This window comes from Lissotriton vulgaris, chromosome 3_1, assembly GCF_964263255.1.
Source record: "Lissotriton vulgaris chromosome 3_1, aLisVul1.2, whole genome shotgun sequence".
Lineage (NCBI taxonomy): Eukaryota > Metazoa > Chordata > Amphibia > Caudata > Salamandridae > Lissotriton > Lissotriton vulgaris.
This window is the reverse complement of record NC_141689.1, coordinates 39,375,803-39,399,675: the sequence shown is the minus strand read 5'-3', so window position 1 is coordinate 39,399,675 and position 23,873 is coordinate 39,375,803. Positions and strand designations below refer to the sequence as shown.

The following is a 23,873-nucleotide window of genomic DNA, read 5'->3' as shown; positions in this document are numbered from 1 at the left end:
GCTCATTGCACCATCAGGATTCAAGCAAACCGGGCCGAAGACGGCTGTAATGCCAGAAACCGGTCCCCGGGAGCTTGTTTCCTTCCCAGTGTAAGAATTGGCTTTTGTTGTTTGGTTTGCCCTGTTCCCATCATGCACTGGGACAGGAACAGACTAATTTGCATACAGCCAGGTTCTGAAACTGGGATGGTGCAGTGAGCTAAAAAACGGTGTTGGATCTAGCCCGGATCTCTTGACTGGGTGAGAGCTTTCTGCTTAATTCAGAGACTCTGTCCCTCACCACCCCTTGTTGTAAATATTTTTGTCCACCCTAAGCGTGGAAGGGTATACTCAGACATGAGTCCCTTGCTCATTGCAATACTAGCATTAAACATGCAAAAACTGAGTTTTTCTCTAAAAGAATTGAGAGAGCTAATAACAACAGTCGGGAAATTTTCTCGATAGTGAAGAGCTTTCTCTCTCCCTGTGCTGAGCAGGTATCTATGAGTCCTTCTACCGAATGGTGTGAAAAGCTCTCCTCCTTCTTCCTAACGAAAATTGCTAACATTCAACAAAGTTTGAGAACAGTTGGAGGAGGATATGAGATGATGAATAACAATGAAACTAAGGTTCCACCCATCATCATCATGGAGAGACTTATCCCCCCTTCGGTCGATGATACCCTGGCAGCAATTAAATCATTAAAATCTGGTGCTCCCGGGGATGTCTGCCCGGCCCGGGTGCTGGCCGAAGCAGCCGAAGTAGTGGCTTCTGAAGTCTCCCAAATAATAGGACTATCATTTACTACTGCAACTGTCCCTAAAATATGGAAACAGGCTAAGCTTTTGCCATTGCTAAAGAAAACAGGCGCGGACCCAGCTGTGCCGAGCAACTACAGACCTATTTCTCTTCTGCCAGCTATGGCTAAAATTGGCGAGAAGCTTGCATTTTCCCAGCTTAATGCCTTTGTTGAAACTTCAGGGGCGTTACATCCAGCCCAATCTGGCTTTCGTGCAGCCTATAGCACAGAGACAGCGCTGGTAGAGGTTACAGAGGCGATTAGAGGGTGTTTAGACAGTGGCGGCAGAGCGGTCCTAATTTTATTGGACCTCTCTGCTGCGTTTGACACTGTTCCACACGCACTTCTCTTGGCACGGCTGGCCGATATCAGCATAGTGAGTTCTGCACTGGAATGGGTGAAATCCTTTCTTTCAGATAGGTCTCAGCAGGTCTGGATTCCTCCTTACTCATCCTCGATTAAACCCCTTACTACAGGAGTACCCCAGGGCTCTACTTTGAGCCCCCTCCTTTTTAATGTATATCTCACTCCTCTTATTTTTTTAGCTGAACAAATGGGAGCAAAAATAATAGCGTATGCGGATGACACGCAACTCCTGTTTACGTGGCCAGATGCGAATACTAACACTGAGGTTGTGCGTTCATGCCTCTCCGCTGTGTTCAACTGGTTAGCAGCAGCAAAGCTGAAGTGCAATGAAGATAAAACAGAAATCTTGCTGTATGGCCAGTTCTCGCCCAACTTCAGAGAAACTCTGTGGCCTTCCGATTTTCCCCAGCCAGGCTCCGTCAATATTCCTGCTAAAAACTTGGGAGTATGGTTTGGAGAGGATCTGCGATTCGAAGCACACATAAAAAGACTCACTGGGGTGTGCTTCGGGTCCCTAAAAGCCATGAGGAAGATTTTTCCTTATCTGCCGTCTTCAGCAAGAGAGTCGGTTGCGAGGGCCCTTATTTTATCACGGCTCGATTATGCCGACTCTCTGCTGTGTGGCTCTCCGGCTTTTTTAATCGCAAGGCTTCAGATCATTCAAAATGCGACTGTTCGCCTACTGTGCAATGTGCCATATAGAGAAAGTACTCGGACTCACATGAAGGAACTACACTGGTTGCCAGTAGTGCAGAGGATAACCTTTAAAATTCTTACCATAGCCTTTAAAGCAGTTCATGACCTTGGCCCTTCTTATTTGAGGGAAAGATTTACCCGCTATGTCCCTACTCGGGCTTTGCGTTCAGCTGACTGTAACTTTTTAAGAGTACCCCGATTTCAGCGAGTTCGTTTAGGAGGCCAATCACTTGCTGTCACCGCGGCTAGGACTTGGAATACCCTCCCCCTTTCCCTGAGATTAACTGAAAATTTTGTGACATTTAAGAAGGCACTTAAAACTTATCTTTTCAGAACGGCTTATTAAAAAACTAATAGTAAAAAGAAAATTTAGACCTCTACTTTTTTCCTCAGCCACTTGCTTGTTTCTCTTTTTACGCGCCAGGACACTCTGGTAGTATATGAGCGCGCTACAAAACAGCTAAAATAAAATAAAATAAATTGCACCATCAGGATTCAAGCAAACCGGGCCGAAGACGGCTGTAATGCCAGAAACCGGTCCCCGGGAGCTTGTTTCCTTCCCAGTGTAAGAAATGGCTTTTGTAGTTTGGTTTGCCCTGTTCCCATCATGCACTGGGACAGGAACAGACTAATTTGCATACAGCCAGGTTCTGAAACTGGGATGGTGCAGTGAGCTAAAAAACGGTGTTGGATCTAGCCCGGATCTCTTGACTGGGTGAGAGCTTTCTGCTTAATTCAGAGACTCTGTCCCTCACCACCCCTTGTTGTAAATATTTTTGTCCACCCTAAGCGTGGAAGGGTATACTCAGACATGAGTCCCTTGCTCATTGCACCATCAGGATTCAAGCAAACCGGGCCGAAGACGGCTGTAATGCCAGAAACCGGTCCCCGGGAACTTGTTTCCTTCCCAGTGTAAGAATTGGCTTTTGTAGTTTGGTTTGCCCTGTTCCCATCATGCACTGGGACAGGAACAGACTAATTTGCATACAGTCAGGTTCTGAAACTGGGATGGTGCAGTGAGCTAAAAAACGGTGTTGGATCTAGCCCGGATCTCTTGACTGGGTGAGAGCTTTCTGCTTAATTCAGAGACTCTGTCCCTCACCACCCCTTGTTGTAAATATTTTTGTCCACCCTAAGCGTGGAAGGGTATACTCAGACATGAGTCTCTTGCTCATTGCACCATCAGGATTCAAGCAAACCGGGCCGAAGACTGCTGTAATGCCAGAAACCGGTCCCCGGGAGCTTGTTTCCTTCCCAGTGTAAGAATTGGCTTTTGTTGTTTGGTTTGCCCTGTTCCCATCATGCACTGGGACAGGAACAGACTAATTTGCATACAGCCAGGTTCTGAAACTGGGATGGTGCAGTGAGCTAAAAAACGGTGTTGGATCTAGCTCGGATCTCTTGACTGGGTGAGAGCTTTCTGCTTAATTCAGAGACTCTGTCCCTCACCACCCCTTGTTGTAAATATTTTTGTCCACCCTAAGCGTGGAAGGGTATACTCAGACATGAGTCCCTTGCTCATTGCACCATCAGGATTCAAGCAAACCGGGCCGAAGACGGCTGTAATGCCAGAAACCGGTCCCCGGGAGCTTGTTTCCTTCCCAGTGTAAGAATTGGCTTTTGTAGTTTGGTTTGCCCTGTTCTCATCATGCACTGGGACAAGAACAGACTAATTTGCATACAGCCAGGTTCTGAAACTGGGATGGTGCAGTGAGCTAAAAAACGGTGTTGGATCTAGCCCGGATCTCTTGACTGGGTGAGAGCTTTCTGCTTAATTCAGAGACTCTGTCCCTCACCACCCCTTGTTGTAAATATTTTTGTCCACCCTAAGCGTGGAAGGGTATACTCAGACATGAGTCCCTTGCTCATTGCACCATCAGGATTCAAGCAAACCGGGCCGAAGACGGCTGTAATGCCAGAAACCGGTCCCCGGGAGCTTGTTTCCTTCCCAGTGTAAGAATTGGCTTTTGTAGTTTGGTTTGCCCTGTTCCCATCATGCACTGGGACAGGAACAGACTAATTTGCATACAGCCAGGTTCTGAAACTGGGATGGTGCAGTGAGCTAAAAAAACGGTGTTGGATCTAGCCCGGATCTCTTGACTGGGTGAGAGCTTTCTACTTAATTCAGAGACTCTGTCCCTCACCACCCCTTGTTGTAAATATTTTTGTCCACCCTAAGCGTGGAAGGGTATACTCAGACATGAGTCCCTTGCTCAGTGCACCATCAGGATTCAAGCAAACCCGGCCGAAGACGGCTGTAATGCCAGAAACCGGTCCCCGGGAGCTTGTTTCCTTCCCAGTGTAAGAATTGGCTTTTGTAGTTTGGTTTGCCCTGTTCTCATCATGCACTGGGACAGGAACAGACTAATTTGCATACAGCCAGGTTCTGAAACTGGGATGGTGCAGTGAGCTAAAAAACGGTGTTGGATCTAGCCCGGATCTCTTGCCTGGGTGAGAGCTTTCTGCTTAATTCAGAGACTCTGTCCCTCACCACCCCTTGTTGTAAATATTTTTGTCCACCCTAAGCGTGGAAGGGTATACTCAGACATGAGTCCCTTGCTCATTGCACCATCAGGATTCAATCAAACCGGGCCGAAGACGGCTGTAATGCCAGAAACCGGTCCCCGGGAGCTTGTTTCCTTTCCAGTGTAAGAATTGGCTTTTGTAGTTTGGTTTGCCCTGTTCCCATCATGCACTGGGACAGGAACAGACTAATTTGCATACAGCCAGGTTCTGAAACTGGGATGGTGCAGTGAGCTAAAAAACGGTGTTGGATCTAGCTCGGATCTCTTGACTGGGTGAGAGCTTTCTGCTTAATTCAGAGACTCTGTCCCTCACCACCCCTTGTTGTAAATATTTTTGTCCACCCTAAGCGTGGAAGGGTATACTCAGACATGAGTCCCTTGCTCATTGCACCATCAGGATTCAAGCAAACCGGGCCGAAGACGGCTGTAATGCCAGAAACCGGTCCCCGGGAGCTTGTTTCCTTCCCAGTGTAAGAATTGGCTTTTGTAGTTTGGTTTGCCCTGTTCTCATCATGCACTGGGACAGGAACAGACTAATTTGCATACAGCCAGGTTCTGAAACTGGGATGGTGCAGTGAGCTAAAAAACGGTGTTGGATCTAGCCCGGATCTCTTGACTGGGTGAGAGCTTTCTGCTTAATTCAGAGACTCTGTCCCTCACCACCCCTTGTTGTAAATATTTTTGTCCACCCTAAGCGTGGAAGGGTATACTCAGACATGAGTCCCTTGCTCATTGCACCATCAGGATTCAAGCAAACCGGGCCGAAGACGGCTGTAATGCCAGAAACCGGTCCCCGGGAGCTTGTTTCCTTCCCAGTGTAAGAATTGGCTTTTGTAGTTTGGTTTGCCCTGTTCCCATCATGCACTGGGACAGGAACAGACTAATTTGCATACAGCCAGGTTCTGAAACTGGGATGGTGCAGTGAGCTAAAAAACGGTGTTGGATCTAGCCCGGATCTCTTGACTGGGTGAGAGCTTTCTACTTAATTCAGAGACTCTGTCCCTCACCACCCCTTGTTGTAAATATTTTTGTCCACCCTAAGCGTGGAAGGGTATACTCAGACATGAGTCCCTTGCTCATTGCACCATCAGGATTCAAGCAAACCGGGCCGAAGACGGCTGTAATGCCAGAAACCGGTCCCCGGGAGCTTGTTTCCTTCCCAGTGTAAGAATTGGCTTTTGTAGTTTGGTTTGCCCTGTTCTCATCATGCACTGGGACAGGAACAGACTAATTTGCATACAGCCAGGTTCTGAAACTGGGATGGTGCAGTGAGCTAAAAAACGGTGTTGGATCTAGCCCGGATCTCTTGACTGGGTGAGAGCTTTCTGCTTAATTCAGAGACTCTGTCCCTCACCACCCCTTGTTGTAAATATATAATTGAACAGCAAACCACATAATTCAACTCAACAACACAATTACACAACACGCCACATGATTAAACTCCACTACATACCACACCACAACACAAAACACCAATCCACATATTTACACTCTACACTCATTACCATATAATTACTATCCACATAATTACACTACACACTATGCCACATAATTCAACTACACAAATTCACTCCACAGCTCCACCACACACAATTACAGAACTAACAATTCTAATCCAACCCACATAATTCCACTCCACCCACATGCATCCACTTCACTCCAAACGAAAACCATTGCTAAAAGACAGTGGGGCATATCAGCAACGAGGCGATAAAAGATTATCGCTGCTTTAGCGTCCGTTTTCGGACGAAAAGCGGCGATCATTTTATTGCCTTATCAGCAAGGTCACGCTATCGAGTGAAACCGTGCCTTATCACCATTTCCCTTAACGCCCAGATTTGCATCTCTAATGAGATGCAAAGTGGGCGTTCCTCCCCAGGATAACGGGAGAAATGTCGCTAAGCGACATTTCTCCTATTATCAAGCCTCATGCAAAACAGCATAGCAACAAGAAAAGTAGCAATAACCTGTGTTATCCATACTTTCCTTACGCCTGCTTTGAAACTGACTTAGCCATGATATCCTATGGAAGGTGGATATTATGGCTAAGTATGTGAGGGCCTATCAGCAACCTATCACCAAAAGTTGTGTGATTATCGCTGGATTTCCAGCGATAATTGCACAGTTGGGAGCTTGCACTCTGAATTTTATTGCTTTGGAGATAAGCGTTGCTGATAGCACGCTATCTCCGCAATAAAATTCAGAGTTGGCCGGCGATAATTATCCTCACGATAAGAGCGCTGAGCATTAATTATCGCCAGCCCTTGCTGATATGCCCCATGGTCATTTACAACTCCAGTAGCTCTAACTCTCACAAATGCGAGTCCTATTGCATTACAAATGCTTGTAAAACCAGCTTAGGCACCTGGTTTAGCATCCTGCTGCATAGTCAAATTAAGCATATGGCTTTTTGCCTTGCTTAATTTATCACTGTGTACACACTTATAGCTGTGCTTTTGCTTACACTCCATTCAGTAATAATGCTAACTATCATTCTGGGGTGATGTGTTTTTACATATTATTTGTAGCTGCCCCTCATATTATGCACCTGCTCCCCATTTGAAAATGGCCCAACCTTCATCATTATTTACCAATGCTGTTTGCTTCAGTGCATGTATTTGCATGGCAGCAATCCAATGTGCTGTTTATGCTTCAAGTATTATGAGAGTCTGCTTTTAGCTCATATACTGTGGATTGTCTTAGGTTAGGCATAGAGTGTTTCTATATACCCAAATAAAAGTATGTTTTCCCAGGAGATTATTCTCACACAGTATCATGAATCAAGGGTTTCTTTTTCGGGGTAGTCTGTGAGATGGTGCTTTCAACTCTCTGGAGCAGTGAAGTGCGCATTTTCACTTCAGCCGAGCTGACTCGGTTCTCCGTTCCTAGGGAGATTGGCTGATGACAGGCTGGGTTCACAAAGGAAGAGTCTGATCTTGTGGGCAATCTGCCAGCACCAAAGGTACTGCACCCTTCACTCATGACAGACATCTTAGTGTTACCTTCTATTATCAGAGACTTAGGGCTTGATTACGGATTTGGCCATACAGGAGTGGGACAACACCGCCAAACTTGTGGGCATCTTCCTACACAGAAACAATACTATGCGGTGTTTTCCTCTTTCTGTGTGTCCTCTTTCTGTGTGTGCGACAAAATGCAGCACATATAGAAAGAGCAAAGAACAACGAGAAATAAAGTTATTTCTACTTGTTACGCCTCACCTCAGGCGGTGCAAGGTTTTGTTGCGTCCCCAAAATTACACACTCTGTCAAATAGTCAACATCCGTGGGTGTTGCATGGGAAAACCCACCGGAACACCCATGGAATGCCTCCCGAGTGCAGAGTAAGGCAACATAGCGGTTTGCGCTGTATTGCCTTACTCTATGAGGCAATTCAAAGCCATGCATAGTAGCTTTACGTAATCTACTTACGTAATGTGCTGCTGCCGGAGCGTCACATAAAATGTGACACTCCGGCGTCACAAGGGGCTCGTAAATATGCCCCTCAGTCTTCACTAAATACTCTTGCATCTATACTGCCCTAGCCTGGCTTCTAATATAACCTTATAAAATATTAGTTCAGGTGTCTTGTGTGTGCTTCTTCCGAGGACAGAGTACATTGAACCCACAACTTTACTACCTGCGTTTCTCTAGCATGCAATGCAGCCTTCTAACATTTATTCCTTCCAGGTAAGTTTGGGTTTGGTTCGTTGACCATCTGTCTGCTTTCCCAACTCCATATGGTAAGGTGGTATATCTTTATTACATGAGGTCAAGGGGCATCTACTCGGGGAGGGAACCTGTCCCTTATTCACAAAACTCACATGTAAAAAAAATTCTGTTTACCAAAATGAACAAACATTTTCCAAGCTATGTATTAATACCTTATAATTTCATCATTGCATTAATAATTAAAATAACAGTTTTATTCTTAACTCTTTGGTTATTAATGACAATGGGGCATATTAGCAAGGGCAATATCGCAGCGTTAGTGGGACTTTTTCCAGCTAAAGCGGCGATATTTGTATTGCCCTATTAGCAAGCTGTCGCTAACAGCAGTTAGCGGCAGCTTATAGGCGATAGCTACAGTTTTGGGGCCCGCTTTTCATGTCAGCGACATTTATCGCTAATGATATGCAAAGTGGGCGTACCCAACCTGTTAGCGACTGAAAGCAGTCGCTAACACAGCTATCGCCTATTAGCAAGGCAGGCGAAGTGATCAAAAAATTCATGCTAAGCGAGAATATCGCCTGAACCTAACGCCTGCGCAGACCAGGACTTAACCTGTATATCCAATGGGAGGTGGATATTCAGGTTAAGTCCCCATTAGCGATAATGCCTGAATATCGCAGAATTTCCAGCGATATTCACACATTGAGCCGCTATCGGCGGATATTTTATCGCTTTAGAGATAAACGTTGCTGATAGCACGTTATCTCAGCAATAATATCCGGCGATATGTGGCGATAAAAAAAAATGTACTAAGCGCATTTAGCGATAATTATCGCTATTTGTTGATAAAATGCCTCAGTATCTTTTAGTATTGTTTTATTTCAATATATGATTTTGGTTGGATATACCCTTCATAGAGCTTAACATTACTCACACATTGTTCCCAGTCCTCAATCAATTCAGGTAGTTTTCGGGCTGAAAGTCTGTCGAAGCAAATTTCCGCTCACAAAAAGTAGCTTTACAATATTTTACCCTTTACAAGCAGGATGTTCTACATTTTAATTTTGGATGTAAAAAACAGAAGTTAAAAATTCGGAAACACTAAGACCCTCTTACAAGTGGCCTGTGGCAGTCCCACTCTCGACTGGTGTTTCTAGACCTAGCATTAGCGGGTCTGCAAACTTTGAACGGAATAAAATCAGGCCCAGAGGCCCAGAGGCAGCCAATCTGAACCTGACCTCAAAGTCGGGCCCGCAGGCGGTTGCTGCTCCCTGTCCTCCATCTTCACTCTAAGGGCCTGATTTAGAACTTGGATGACAGGTTACTCTGTTACAACGGTGACGGATATCCTGTTCAACGAAATATAAATCCCATAGGACACAATGGGATTTATATTTCAGCAGATGGGATATCTCTCGCCGTTGTGAGGGAGTAACCCATCCACTGAGATCCAAATCAGACCCTTAGCCTGAATTTAGAGAGCAACAAGCTTGTTCCCGCCTCACCTAACCTGCCCTCCTTCAATGCCCACCCAAGCATCCATAACAATGGCCTCATGAAAGGCGCTGCTCATATTTACCACCTGCCCCATGAGGTAGATCAGTGTGTGCAAATGTGTGCTGGTTCTTTATCAGTTATTCTCTATTCCAAGGGAAGTGAATGGTAATCCCTAAATATTGCTATGGGGATACCAGACATGATTGAAGAATAAAGCCCTCTTGTATCCCACACACCAATCCACGGATCCAGTAATGGGAGCTTAGTGGGTTTCTCTGTAATATTGATGTTTAGGACTGATGAATAAACAGACCATGACTCTAAATCAATATCTGATAATGCAACCTACTGAAGAATACGTTTGTTGACTGTTAAACAATGGATAAAATGCAAAAAATGTGAGACATCCCCAAAAGTGGCACTGAAATTACCAGACTTGTCTGAATCTTGGATATATCTCTGCTCTATGTGGAAGTATTTGCTTAAGGTTTTATGAGTATCAACTAAAACAATAAGGACATGTTTGCAAACAAAGTGGCCCATTAGGATGGCAGGTGGATCGCCCCCTCCAGTACAGCCCCGCCATACACACTTCAGAGACCCCCTGCCATATTAGGATGGCTGGGTGATCCATGGCGGACGGAAAGACCGTCCGCTTATTTTCAGCCGATCAACGCGTTGACCGGCGGAAAACTTGGTTAATACAATGGCGGTGTCTGCAAGACACCGCCATCCATGTTATGATGACTGTGGAGATCAACCTTTAAGGTATGTGGTCTTTGCCTTTTGGGGCCCGTGGCGGGCCCCCAGAAAGTGGGGCAGTGGGAGGTGCACATGGGGGGTACCTATGGTATCCCCCTGCATTTGCATGCACAAGCTGGCAGGCACTGTGCGGTGCCTGTCACGATGTGCATTCCCAGCATTGTGGCGGGCGGTGCTGTGAGCACCGCCCGCCACAATGCTGGGAATAGGGGTTGCCACCGCAACGGCAACATCCTAATTTCACATGCGGGACCGCCACACCCCTTGCAGACAATCTCACATTCCGATACGGTGGTGGGCGGACTTTGTGCACCCGCCATCGTAAAGAAGCCCAAAATGTCTTGTTCTACCATCTCTATTAAGCTGTTTTATTTTTGTGATTATATTTCTCAGTGCAACATTCCTCCGTTTTTGCTTTAATTGATGTGCATCCCTAAATGTAAGCTCATTTCCCCACGCCAAACAACAAGTGTTAGATAAGAGCATCTCTAGCCATGCATCACATTAGCTCTAAACAGGATTCAAGTTATAAGCCTACAAAGGTGAGGGTATTCAATACTGGGTAAGATCTTCTGATACTCCAGACTTTTCACACTGTGCTTCCATAACTTGCAGGGCTCCCTGGTGGACACACTGAAGGAGGTGCGACCTACTGTCTTCTTTGGGGTGCCACGGATTTGGGAAAAGATTCAAGAGACGCTAGTTGATTTGAAATTAAAGCCATCTTCCATCCAGAGATCCATCACCACTTCAGCCAGGGATCCTAATCTGGCAACTAACATCAGAAATATGAGTTGGTATGTGACTTGAGGCACAGATATGTATTTGAGGGATTGCATGGGTTTGTTGCATAGATACATGGGCAGCTTTGGGGGAACATCACTTACAACGCATTTTTTACAACGCACTACCATTACATCGCAACCATTACAACGCATACCATTACAACGCATTGCGCTGGGGGGGGCGCTCTAGGATAGGGAATATATTTAATTTACTATCCAACACCTTCCCTGCTATCCACGGGTACTGGAGTTGGAATAGTAAATTAAATAATTCACTATCCAGCGCCTAAAAGCATTATGCGTTGTAATGGGCTGCGTGGTAAAAAACGCATTGTAAAGGCATGCGATGTAAAAGCATGCGTTGTAGTGACACCAATCCGCAGCTTTGTTAATAGGCAGGCATACGGAGGTGTCTCAAAAGTCAGAAACATATGAGTGACAAAGGGTCTGATTTATATCTGAGTGGACTGGTCACTCCGTCACACCTATGACAGATAGCCCATCCACCGTCATATAAATCCTATAGGATATTATGAGATTTTTATTTCAACAGATGTGATATCCGTCACCGTCTGATGGAGTAACCCATCCACTGAAATCTAAATCAGGCCCAAAGTCCAAAAGACTGGTAAATCAAAAAAAGCCCTATATCTAGTTCCCATGTAATTTTAAGTTCAGTGTAGCAATATAAATCTTCTAGGCACTAAAATTATTCATACATGGCTATTTACAAAATGCTAAAGGATGTTTTAAGATTTTTTAACCCAGTGCTATACGCCTAGAGCTTCCTTTCGACTGAGTGGGAGGAATGCATGTGGCTAGAGTGGTGATTGGACCGTTGGATTTGTGCTGCTTGTTTGCTTCCCCATCTGCGGGGTCAGTGGTTAGAGTGGTGATTGCACCACTAGAGCTGTGCTGATTGCTTCATTTCCCGTAGGCGGGGCAGTCTCTAGAGTGGTGATTGGACTGCTGGATTTGTACTGCTTGTTTTCATCCCAATAGGCAGTGTCAGTTGTTGGAGTGGAGATTGGATCACCTGACCTGTGCTGATTGCTTCCTTCCCCGTAGGCAGGGGCAGCCGTTAGAGTGGTGATTGAACCATTAGACCTGTGCTTCTTGCTTACTTCCCAGCAGGCGGGGCAGTGGCCAGAGTCGTGATTGGACCACTAGAGCTATGCTGCTTGCTTCTTCCGAGTCGGTGGAGCCAGTGGCTGGAGTGGTGGTTGATATGCAGGGTTTGTGCTGCTCTTTTTATTCCCCATAGGCTAAGGCAGTAGCTAGACTGGCAGTTGGCCCCCTAGAACTGTGCTACTTGCTTCCTTCCCAGTAGGTGGGGGCAGTCGCCAGCTTGGAGGTTGGACCCTAGACCTGTGTAGCTTGCATCTTTCCCCATAGGGGGGGACAGTGGCCCGAATGGCGGTTGGACCCCTAGACCTGTGTTGCTTGCTTCCTTCCCAATATACAGGAGCAGTGGCTAGACTGGCGGTTAGACCCCTATACATGTACTCCTTGCTTCCTTCCCCATATGCGGGGGCAGTAGCAAGAGTGGCAGTTGGACCCTAGACCTGTGTTTCTTGCGTCTCTCCCCATAGGGGGGGACAGTGGCCCAAATGGCGGCTGGACCCCTAGACCTGTGTTGCTTGCTTCCTTCCCAATATACAGGAGCAGTGGCTAGTCTGGCGGTTAGACCCCTATACATGTACTCCTTGCTTCCTTCCCCATATGTGGGGGCAGTAGGCGGGGGCAGTAGCTAGAGTCGCGGTTGGACACCTAGGCCTGTGCTGCTTTCTCCCTTCCCTGTAGGCGGGGGCAGTGGCTAGACCAGCCGTTGGATCCCTAGACCTTCGCTGCTTGTTTTCTTTCCAGTAGGTTGGGGCAGTAGCTAGAGTGGCAGTTGGACCCCAAGACCTGGGGCAGTGGATAGACTGGAGATTGGAGCACTAGAACTGTGCTGCTTGCTTCCTTTCCCAAAGACGGGGCAGTGGCCAGAGTGGCGATAGGGCCTTTAGACCTGTGCTGCATGCTTCCTTCCCCGCGCCCGTCTTTTTGTGCATTGGACAGAGGGTGCAGATCAGGGCTCGCCAAAAGCTGGAGCAGCACTCTCAGATCAAGGTTTGAACTCTCATTGGTCCCAGACTCCTGAACTGCTAAAATACTCCACTCCTGTAGCTGCCACAGAGATCACAGCCACCAAAGAGAGTGCAAATTCAGACCACAGACTTGATTATTTCTAAGTATCACTGAACAGACCTGGGGTACTGTGCAGCTGGGGCAATTGTGTGCTGGTAGGCCCTGACATTCTGCATGTATTGCCAGTCACAGATGTGCTGTGACAAACCAAACACAATTCTTTTTTTTATAGTCCACAGCCCGTATAAATGAGAATGTACTACCCCCAAAATGCAACACACTTTTGCCTAAAAAACATACTGAGAAAAGGTGATACATTTAGTCCTGGGGTCACCTGACTGCTTGTACAACTGTCCCTGACATCTCGGTTAGATACTTATTTGCCAATGCTTGGATTTAATGAGTGAGCATCAGATAAAGTTCAACCTATTCGTGAATGCTTACTTCTAATTCTAACCAGCCTACGCTTTCTGTTACAGTAGTGGCTCTGTCCGCCCTGGGCACTCCATGGCTGATTATGGAGTGCTGAAAAAGATGCAAGCTGCTGTGGGCCTTGATCGGTGTGTCCAGCGTTTTACATCAGCCGCTCCCATCGCAAATGAGACCCTGGAATATTTTCTGGGAATGAATCTTCCTATCACTGAGATTTTTGGCATGAGTGAGTGCTCGGGATCCCATACATTACATTCGATAAGTGACTACCACCTGACAAGGTCAGTACCAAACTGTGATCACTTCTTCTGCTTTACTTGACTTTTCAAAGTCGGTGAGAACATTTCTGCCAATATCTTATGTTCTGTTCTCCTCAAGATGAACCTCCACTAACTGTGATCAAGCAGGCTCCTATCAGTACACTCTGCGGCTTCCATCGCAGCCTTGGTGATCTATTCGTCACCCTATCAATGCACAAGAAATGAGCGCTTGTGATTCATGCCTAAAGCTCTGTGTTTATATTTTACTTCTTGTTATTGTACCAACCAATACAAGGCCTTGCATTCTCATGGGATAGAGCATCAGATATCACACGATAGAGCAACCCCTGACCCTCCTGGTAGGTCGCTCCCACTCCACGCAGCTCCGACTGTGTGCCCCTGCTGCCGCTGCCACTGCCGCTGGTAAGAGTCCTCCGTCCTTTTTGCTTCTGTGCCACTGTCTCCCCCTCTTGTGCCTCGTTTTCTGGCCTCTGTTCCATAAGTTTTTCCCTCGTTTTTTGTGCCTTTCTGCCCTCTGTTCCACCCGTTTCCCCTCGTTTTTTGTGCCTTTCTGCCCACAGTTCCACTCGTTTTTTGTGCCTTTCTGCCCTCTGTTCCACTCGTTTTTTGTGCCCCTCTTGTCTTCTGTTGCACTCATTTCCCCCTCTGTTGTGCCCCCTACAGCCCTACCCCCCTGACTGCCCACTGCCCAATCGCTGCTCCCGCCTCCCAGCTGCTCCTCCCTCCCACCTCCCCATATATGCCGAACGCTGTGCGGTGAGGTGAGCGACCCCTGACCCTCCTGGTAGGTCGCTCCCCCTCCACGCAGCTCTGACTGTGTGCTCCTGCTGCCGCTGCCACTGCCGCTGGTAAGTGTCCTCTGTCCTTTTTGCTTCGGTGCCACTGTCTCCCCCTCTTGTGCCTCGTTTTCTGCCCTCTGTTCCATCACTTTTCCCTTTGTTGTTTGTGTCTTTCTGCCCTCTGTTCCACCTGTTTTTTCCTCGTTTTTTGTGCCTTTCTGCCCTCTGTTCCACCCGTTTTTCTTGCATTTTTGTGCCTTTCTGCCCTCTGTTTCATACATTTTTCCTTCGTTTTTTGTGCCTTTCTGCCCTCTGTTCCACCCGTTTTTCATTCGTTTTTTGTGCCTTTCTGCCCTCTGTTCCACCCATTTTCCCCTCGTTTTTGTGCCTTTTCTGCACTCTGTTCCATCACTTTTCCCTTTGTTGTTTGTGTCTTTCTGCCCTCTGTTCCACCTGTTTTTTCCTCGTTTTTTGTGCCTTTCTGCCCTCTGTTCCACCCGTTTTTCTTGCATTTTTGTGCCTTTCTGCCCTGTTTCATACGTTTTTCCTTCGTTTTTTGTACCTTTCTGCCCTCTGTTCCACCGGTTTTTCATTCGTTTTTTGTGCCTTTCTGCCCTCTGTTCCACCCATTTTCCCCTCGTTTTTGTGCCTTTTCTGCCCTCTGTTCCATCCATTTTTCCTTTGTTTTTTGTGTCTTTCTGCCCTCTGTTCCACCCGTTTTTCCCTTGTTTTTTGTGCCTTTCTGCCCTCTGTTTCATCCGTTTTTCCTTCATTTTTTGTGCCTTTCTGCCCTCTGTTCCACCCGTTTTTTCTTCGTTTTTTGTGCCTTTCTGCCCTCTGTTCCACTCATTTTCCCCTCGTTTTTGTGCCTTTCTGCCCTCTGTTCCACCCATTTTCCCTTGTTTTTTGTGCCTTTCTGCCCTCTGTTCCACCCATTTTCCCTCGTTTTTTGTGCCTTTCCGTCCACTGTTCCACTCGTTTTTGTGCCCTTCTGCCCTCTGTGCCACTCGTTTTTACCTCGTTTTTTGTTCCCTTCAGCCCTCTGTTCCACTCGTTTTTTTGTGCCCCTCTTGTCTTCTGTTGCACTCGTTTTCCCCTCCGTTGTACCCCCTACAGCCCTGCCCCCCTAATTGTCCACTCGCTGCTTCCACCTCCCAGCTGCTCCTCACTCCCACCTCCCCATATATGCCGAACGCTGCGCCGTGAGGTGAGCGACCCCTGACCCTCCTGGTAGGTCGCTCCCCTTCCACGCAGCTCCGACTGTGTGCTCATGCTGCTGCTGCTAAGTGTCGTCCGTCCTTTTTGCTTCAGTGCCACTCTCTCCCCCTCTTGTGCCTCGTTTTCTGCTCTGTGCCACTCATTTCCCCCCTCTTGTGCCCCATTTTGCCTTCTTTACCACTGTTTCCGCCTCTTTGTGCCTCGATTTCTGCTCTGTGCCACTCGTCCCCCCCTTGTGCCTCATTTTGCCTTCTGTACCACTGTTTCCCCCTCTTCGTGCCTCGTTTTCTGCTCTGTGCCACTCGTTTCCCCCCCTTGTGCCCCATTTTGCTTCCTGTACCACTGTTTCCCCGCTGCTGTGCCCCCTGCGGCCCCGCCCCTGCCCACTTGCTGCTCCTACCTCCCACCTCCCCATATATGCCGGACGCTGCACAGCCGCGCAGCGGACCCGCACAGCTGGCACGCCGAAGGCGCGGCTAAGGCAAGCCCATCTGCGCCCGTCCGTGCCTGGACCGTGCCCAGCACCAGAACCCCTGGACCCCGCGAATGCCACAACACCAGACTCCACTACGATGCCAGCACTCTCCACGCACTCAACGCCGGCCAAAACCACACCTGCTTCCAGGCCGCCCCGAAACTGACCCACGGACCCTTCTCCTGCCGCACCTGCAGCTTCACCTGCGACAGAGCCACCAAACCTCCAAGGACTGGATCCAACCACCTCCGCTGCATACTCCTCAACACCCGCTCCGCACGCAAACACACCGTTGAGCTCTGGGATCTGGTCAACACCTCCAACCCCATACGTGGCCATCCTGATTGAGACCTGGTGGAATGACTCCTCGGCTCCCGAAATCGCCATGGCCATCCCAGATGGCTACAAGATCACCCGCAGGAATCGCTCCAAGGGAATCGGAGGAGGAATAGCCATCGTCCACAAGTCTAACCTCAAGGTCGCCACCCACGCAGACGGCACGCTGAACACCCCCGAACACCTCCACTTCCAGATCCACATCGATCCCAACACCACCCTCAGAGGAACACTCATCTACAGACCCCCTGGACCCTGGGCTCAGTTCAGCGACTCCATCGTCGACCTCGCCAGCACCCACGCACTCGCCTCCACAGACTACATCCTCCTCGAGGACCTGAACTTCCACCTCGAGAACAACAATGACGCCCTGATCGACAACCTCCCCAACCTTGGCCTCAGGAAACTCCTCACCGTACCCACCCACGCCGCCGGCCACACGCTGTACCCCGTCTTCTCCACAGCTACCCACGTCGCCTTTGACCACACCACCGAACTCCACTGGACCGACCACCGCTGCATCCCTTTCACCTTCAAGAAACCAACCACGCACCACTGCACCCAACAGCTGCCTCGCTGCTGCTGGAGCAAAGTCACCGAAGACCAGCTGATCACCACCCTCGCCCAGAACCCACCCGCCGACCCCACCAACCCAGACGCCGCAGGCTGCAACTTCAGACAGTGGATCGACGACTGCGCCAACACCCTCGCCCGGATCAAGAAACCCTACAACAGCCACGCCAGAAAGAGAGCCACCTGGTTCACCGATGAGCTCCAGACCTCCCTACCGCACATGCCGAAAACTGGAGAAGATATGGCTCCATGAACGCACACCGGACAACCACGCAGCCCACAAGGACGCCACCCGCAGACATCACCACCTCATCAGATTAGAAACGAGATCCTCCTTTAAAGACCACTTGGATAACAATGAACACAACAGCAAGGAGCTCTTCAGCATCGTAAAGGAACTCTCCAACCTCAGCGCCAACGCCAACGACATCCCCCCCTCACAAGAACTGTGCGACTCACTAGCCATCTTCTTCTACGCCAGATCGCTGACATCCACGACAGCTTCAACACCACGACCACCCTGACTAAGCCAGACTCCACCTCGCCAGTGAACACTACCAGCGCCAACCGCCTGACTTCCTGGTCGAAAGTCAATGACGACGAGACATGCAAGGTCATGAACTTCATCCATTCAGGATCTCTGTCAGACCCGTGCCAACACCACGTATTCAACAAAGCAGACGCAGCCATCGCACCCCAACTACGGAAGGTCATCAACATCTCCTTCGAAACAGCGACATTCCCGACAGCTGGAAACACGACGTAATCAACGCCCTCCTCAAGAAGCCCAAGGCGGACCCCAAGGACCTCAAGAACTTCTGGCCCATCTCCCTGTTCCCCTTCCTGGCAAAGGTCATCGAGAAAATAGTCAACATGCAATTGGCCCGCCACCTGGAAGACAACAACATCTTGGATCCGTCTCAGTCCGGATTCAGACGAAACCACAGCACCGAAACAGCCCTCATCGCTGCCATAGACGACATCAGGCGCCAACTAGACAACGGCGAAACATCAGCCCTCATCCTCCTGGACCTGTCAGCCATCTTCGACACAGTCTGCCATTGCACTCTAAAGACACGCCTCCTAGAAGCCGGAATCCTGGAGAAGGCCCTTGACTGGACCACGTCCTTCCTCTCCGGCAGAACCCAGAGCGTCCGCCTCCCACCCTTCCAATCCGAAGCCACCGACATCATCTGCGGCGTCCCCCAGGTTTCATCTCTCAGCCCGACGCTGTTCAACATCCACATGGCCCCCCTCGCACAAGTGGCCCGCCATCACAACCTCAACATCATCTCCTATGCCGACGACACCCAGCTCATCCTCTCTCTCACCAAGGACCCACAAACCTCCAAAACCAACCTCCACGAGTGAATGAAGGTCGTCACCGACTGGATGAGGAGCAGCCGTCTGAACCTGAACTCGGACAAGACGGAGGTCCTCATCTTCGGACCCACCCCCTCAGCCTGGAATGACTCCTGGTGGCCGACCACACTGGGAACAGCACCAACACCCACTGACCATGCACGCAACCTAGGATTCATCCTCGACTCCTCCCTCTCCATGTCTAAGCAGGTCAACGCCGTCTCCTCCTCCTGTTACAACATCCTCCGCAGGATCTACAAGTGGATCCCGACTAAAACAAGAAGAACGGTGACACAGGCCCTCGTCAGCACAAGACTAGACTACGGCAACGCACTCTACGCAGGAATCTCAGCCAAACACCTAAGACAACTACAACGCATCCAAAACGCCTCTGCCCAACTGATCGTCAACGTCCCCTGCCGCAGCCATATCACTCCCCACTTAGAGACCTACACTGGCTCCCCGTCGACAAGAGGATCACCTTCAAGCTCCCCACCCATGCACACAAAGGACTCCACAACGCCGGACCAGCCTACCTGAACAGCAGACTCAGCTTCTACACCCCCACCTGCCAGCTCCGCTCCGCCAGCCTCGCCCTCGCTGCTGTCCCCCGCATCCAACGACCTCCGGTGGCAGATCCTTCTCCTACAGTGCCGCCAAAACCTGGAACACCCTCCCTACCCAAATATCGCAGACCCAAGACCTACTCGCCTTCAGAAGACTTCTCAAGACTTGGCTTTTCGAGCAGTAGCAGAACCCCCCCCCCCCCTCCCCATAGCACCTTGAGACCCTCACGGGTAAGTAGCACGCTTTACAAGTACTCTAATTGATTGATTGATTGATTGACATGCATTGGTACTTAGCCAAGACTAAGCAAAGGCTACTCGCTTGTAATCCTAGCTTTGCAACTTAGCTATCTCTGATGAGGCCACCAGCACTAAATGATGCATCTCCAACTCCATTTGGGATTGCAGAACACTCTTATTGCACTATTATCAAGTCAAGTCAAGTCAAAAAGGCTTTATTTCGACATATAACAATATCTTAAAAAGCATACATACAATTAAAATTCGTTTCAGTACATTTTTAAAAAACCGTAAGTTTTTACTATAAATGAATCTATAAATTCCTAACAAAAAGCATATAGTTTAAAACAATCCATGGTATAAAATGTAATTAAACAATTAGCCTAAGTCTTTTTGACCGGATTCGCCATGCCCACCCAAGGTACTTCGAGGTGGCACATGCATAAAAAGTACGAGTGTCCGAAAGAAGAATCCTTAAGGCCACGTTACACTGCCTAGTACCCAGTGTGCGACACATGGGTTTTAGCCATTTTGACCGTGGGATTTTATATGCAGGACACTCAAATAAAAAGTGAGGGACGGATTCTTGGCGTTGTGGGCAAAAGGGACACCACGGAGCAGTCTGGTATGGAATTTTCCAATGGCTAGTAAGATCCATTACGGGGAGAAGACCAATTCTGAATTTGAAGTACAGGGACCTTTCCCAAGGGGCTGAGATAATGTCCAGATACAGTTCTCTAAAGGGGGTATCTTTGGACTCCATGAACTTTCTGGTCGACTTGCATATCGAGGAGGAGGAATTCCTTCTATTTGACACCCAGTTCCAATAAAGCTGTTTTATTGTTGTTTTGGGCGGGGCTGACTGTTGGTACCATGCTTCTTCCAGCCCCAGATTGGTAAGTAAAGCTTTGATATCCGTTAGCCACTTTATTTTCGCCCACCCTGTCGATCTTAATATCTCCCGTAGACCATCCGCATAACTTGAGAGTTCAGGGACTCTCCAGATGCGGGCCCACAGAAGCAAAGGGCGTAACTTCGCTAGATCTTCAATAGCCCGGCGGCCCATGTCCAATTGCAAAGGCAGGATGGGGACAGAAGGGCCAAGGGACATCAGGCTTCTCAAGAAGGTGTTCTCAGCTCGAGTAAGATCTTTCAAGTTCGACATTCCCCATAGTTCCGCCCCGTACAATGCGGCGCTTACTCCTCTAGCCGCGTAGATGTCCAAAACTGCGGCTATGGGTTTAGTTGAGGCTGCTCTCTGCTCTTTTAGCAGGGTCCCAGTTACTCTTTTTAGGTTCAACAACATTTTGAACAAATGCTGGTCCCATTTCATGGAATCCACCAACCTGATGCCCAGATAATCGAAGGTTTTAGTCCTGTCCAATGCCACAGAGCCCAATGTTGGCGGTGGGCCAAGTTTTTGCGGAGGGTTCAAAATAAGGTACTTTGTTTTATCTGTATTTATGCAGAGTCCTCTTTTTTTACAAAAATCGTCAAAGCCTGAAAGAAGCTGTTGCAGGCCCATTGGCGATTTTGACAGAAGCAAAGTATCATCCGCAAAAAGCAGGGTGGGAATAGAACGACCTGCCAGGCGAGGGGCATCCGCTGGAATCCTTGACAAGTGGTCCACCACCCCATTAACGTAGAGCGAAAAGAGTGTTGGGGCAAGAACACACCCTTGCCGCACTCCTCTGTTCACTGCTATTCTTCGGGTCTTTTGGCCATTGGGACCCCAGCGGATTTGGGCATAGTTGTTTTCATGAAACTTCATGACCAAGTGGAGCAGGTAAGGTGGCAGGCCAAGATCACTGAGGACCTTCCATAAGTTATTTCTGGGGACCAAATCGAAGGCCGTCCGGAGGTCGATAAAAGCAAGATATAATGTGCCCTTCCCAATAGTAACGACCTTCCAGTAAATCATAAGAAGCCTTAACGATTGTACAATTGTTCCGGTGCCAGCACGGAACCCTGCCTGGAGATCCGAAAGGATCCTGTTCTCATCTGCCCATTGCTGTATTCTAAATAGGAGAACCTTGCCTGCTACTTTTTGCGAACAGTCTATCAGGCTGATCGGCCTGTAATTCCCTGGATCTTCTCTCGAGCCTTTTTTGTGCAGGGGGACCACTTCGGCAGCCATCCAGGAGGCAGGCAGAGGTGCACCCGCCATGGCAGCGTTCAAAACAGATGAAATCATCGTACTCCAATCATCTAGGTCAACACGGAGCAGGTCACCCGGAAGACCATCGGGGCCAGCCGCCTTGCGCGGGACAAGAGATTTTATTGCACCTTCCGCTTCTTTCTTAGTGAACAGATTTTCCTCGGGACTCTCCACCTCTCGAGGGGGTTGTGGTAACACGGAATCCAACGCTTCAACTGCGGTTGCCGTATACAATTTCGAGAAATGTGTATACCATAGGTCCTCGGTTATGTTGCAGGTGATGACTGTATCGAGGGGTCTGTTTTTCTTGTGTACTAAGTCCCAAAATCCTTTTGCGTTTTTTTCAACGCTAGCAGTTCGGAGATCCTGCCAGAACTTGTCTTCCCAGTCTCTTTTTGCCGTTTTGAGCTCCGTTTTATAATCCTTCCGTTTGGTGGCTATTAGGGTGGCGTCTCCACTTTTCACAGCCAGTATCAGGGCTCTCTTCATGGCACGACACTCCTTCGAGTACCATCCTGGCTTGCCCTGCCGATTGTCACGATTTGGGTTTCCTTTTTTAATTTTGGCCTTAAAAAGGTCTCCAATTGACAGCGAGACCTCGCAGAACAATGCTGTAATCTGATTTGGGCAGATAGGATGGCTTTTTAAAATGGCACAGGCTGAAGAGGTAACAGCTCTGATACATGCCATTTTCTCCTCATCTATTGCCACTTTGTCCCATTTCAGACGTCTTAAGCAGTTTGATGGAACCACCCCTCCCAATGGCCCTGTCACTAGTGCATCATGATTTCCGCTTCCTGGTATTATCTCTTTCCACCAGATTGATAGGGTCAAGGAAAGAGCATTATGGTCACTTTCCAGGGAGGGTAGAACAATCATATCCTTCATATGTCCCCACAAAGAAAAGTTTAGAAGGATGTAATCAATCCGGGAAGAGTGGCCAACCCTATTATATGTATGAGCCCCCGCTAAATCTGATGGTGTCCTCCCATTGGCTGCCCTTAGGCCGTGCTCTAGAGTGAGGGAATTTAGCTGGATGATTCTGGGGGTCCAACTATTTATGATGGGAAGATCAAGTGACGGGACACCTCTCCTAGAATCTTCATCATATAAATCCAGGGATTCATCGGGCAGCAAAGGCTCGAAGGTACAATTGAAGTCCCCCATAACCAAAATTAGGGAATTGCTACTACACTCACCCAGGGCTGCCTCCAGGTCCAAGAGCGTTGGTGACAAGGCTCTCCCGGAGGCCCCTCTTGTATAGATGTTGATAATCTCCAGTTTTTCCGCACTCCTGGGACAAGTTACAGTGAGGTGCATCAAATCTGGAGATTTTTGGGGGTGTTGGTGAACCCTCCATCCCAGAGTGATGTTTACCCAAACCAAGAGACCTCCGTAGGGACGACCTCTTCCCGAGGCTGGGATTTCAGCCGGGACAAAAAAGGTGGCATAACCTACTCGGTGCCTTGGTTCTACGCACCACGTCTCTTGGAATGCACAAACTGAGTGGGGTTCAACGAGCGCCACCCAGTCTGGGACATCTTGCTTGCTGCTTAAGCCTGCCACATTCCAACTGATGATTTTCAGAGGTACATAGTGCTGGGACTCATTACAACCGCTATTCCCACCCAGTGGACCCGGAGTTTGAAGTCCGGCCACGAGTTCAAGATTATTTGACCCGTCACCTAAAATAATAGGTAGAATTGGGGTAGGCGGGGGATGGTGCACAACATTATTGGTCAAGGGTACCTCCCCTACTATACAAATTGTATTAACCCTAGGGGGGGAGACATTGTTTACCACTGAGTTATTAAGTCACCAGCCCCAACCCTGTGGAGTGGCTGGTTGGGTAGGAGTCCGTACCCTTGCTCTGGGGTCCAAGATTGGATAATGGGGGAACCATACTCCTCTACCCCCATCTTGGCAAGGTTTATTGAGCCCCATTAATGGGGGGGGGCGATAGAAATACCCCAAATCCCTAGTTTGTATGTCGCAAAAGTTGTAATGCGACTGTTGGCTACAAATCATGCCTGCTGCTCTGGGGTCATTGAAATTAATCAAAACGCAGTCCCCAGTAATAGCCTTGCGTCTGTTACCAATCCAACTCACGCGTCGGACGAAGGCTATTCTACCATCTATGTGCCCTGGGAGGGGTCTATTAGCTTTTAGCCAGGAGAGAGTCTTGTGTCTGAGTTCAGAATAGGACTCACAAGAACCCTCTTCAAGCTAGGGTACCCCTGTTA

General features: G+C 48.6%; 1 protein-coding gene across 1 annotated transcript in view; it reads left to right on the top strand.

The window, feature by feature from the left end:
- LOC147725886 (long-chain-fatty-acid--CoA ligase ACSBG2-like) overlaps positions 1–23,873 on the top strand; it is a 276,579-nt gene that overhangs the window by 158,703 nt on the left and 94,003 nt on the right. Inside the window, exons 8-9 of the mRNA XM_086960031.1 lie at positions 10,911–11,092; positions 13,690–13,923. Of these exons, the coding sequence (XP_086816157.1) occupies positions 10,911–11,092; positions 13,690–13,923 (416 nt within the window). The remainder of the gene's footprint in view (positions 1–10,910; positions 11,093–13,689; positions 13,924–23,873) is intronic.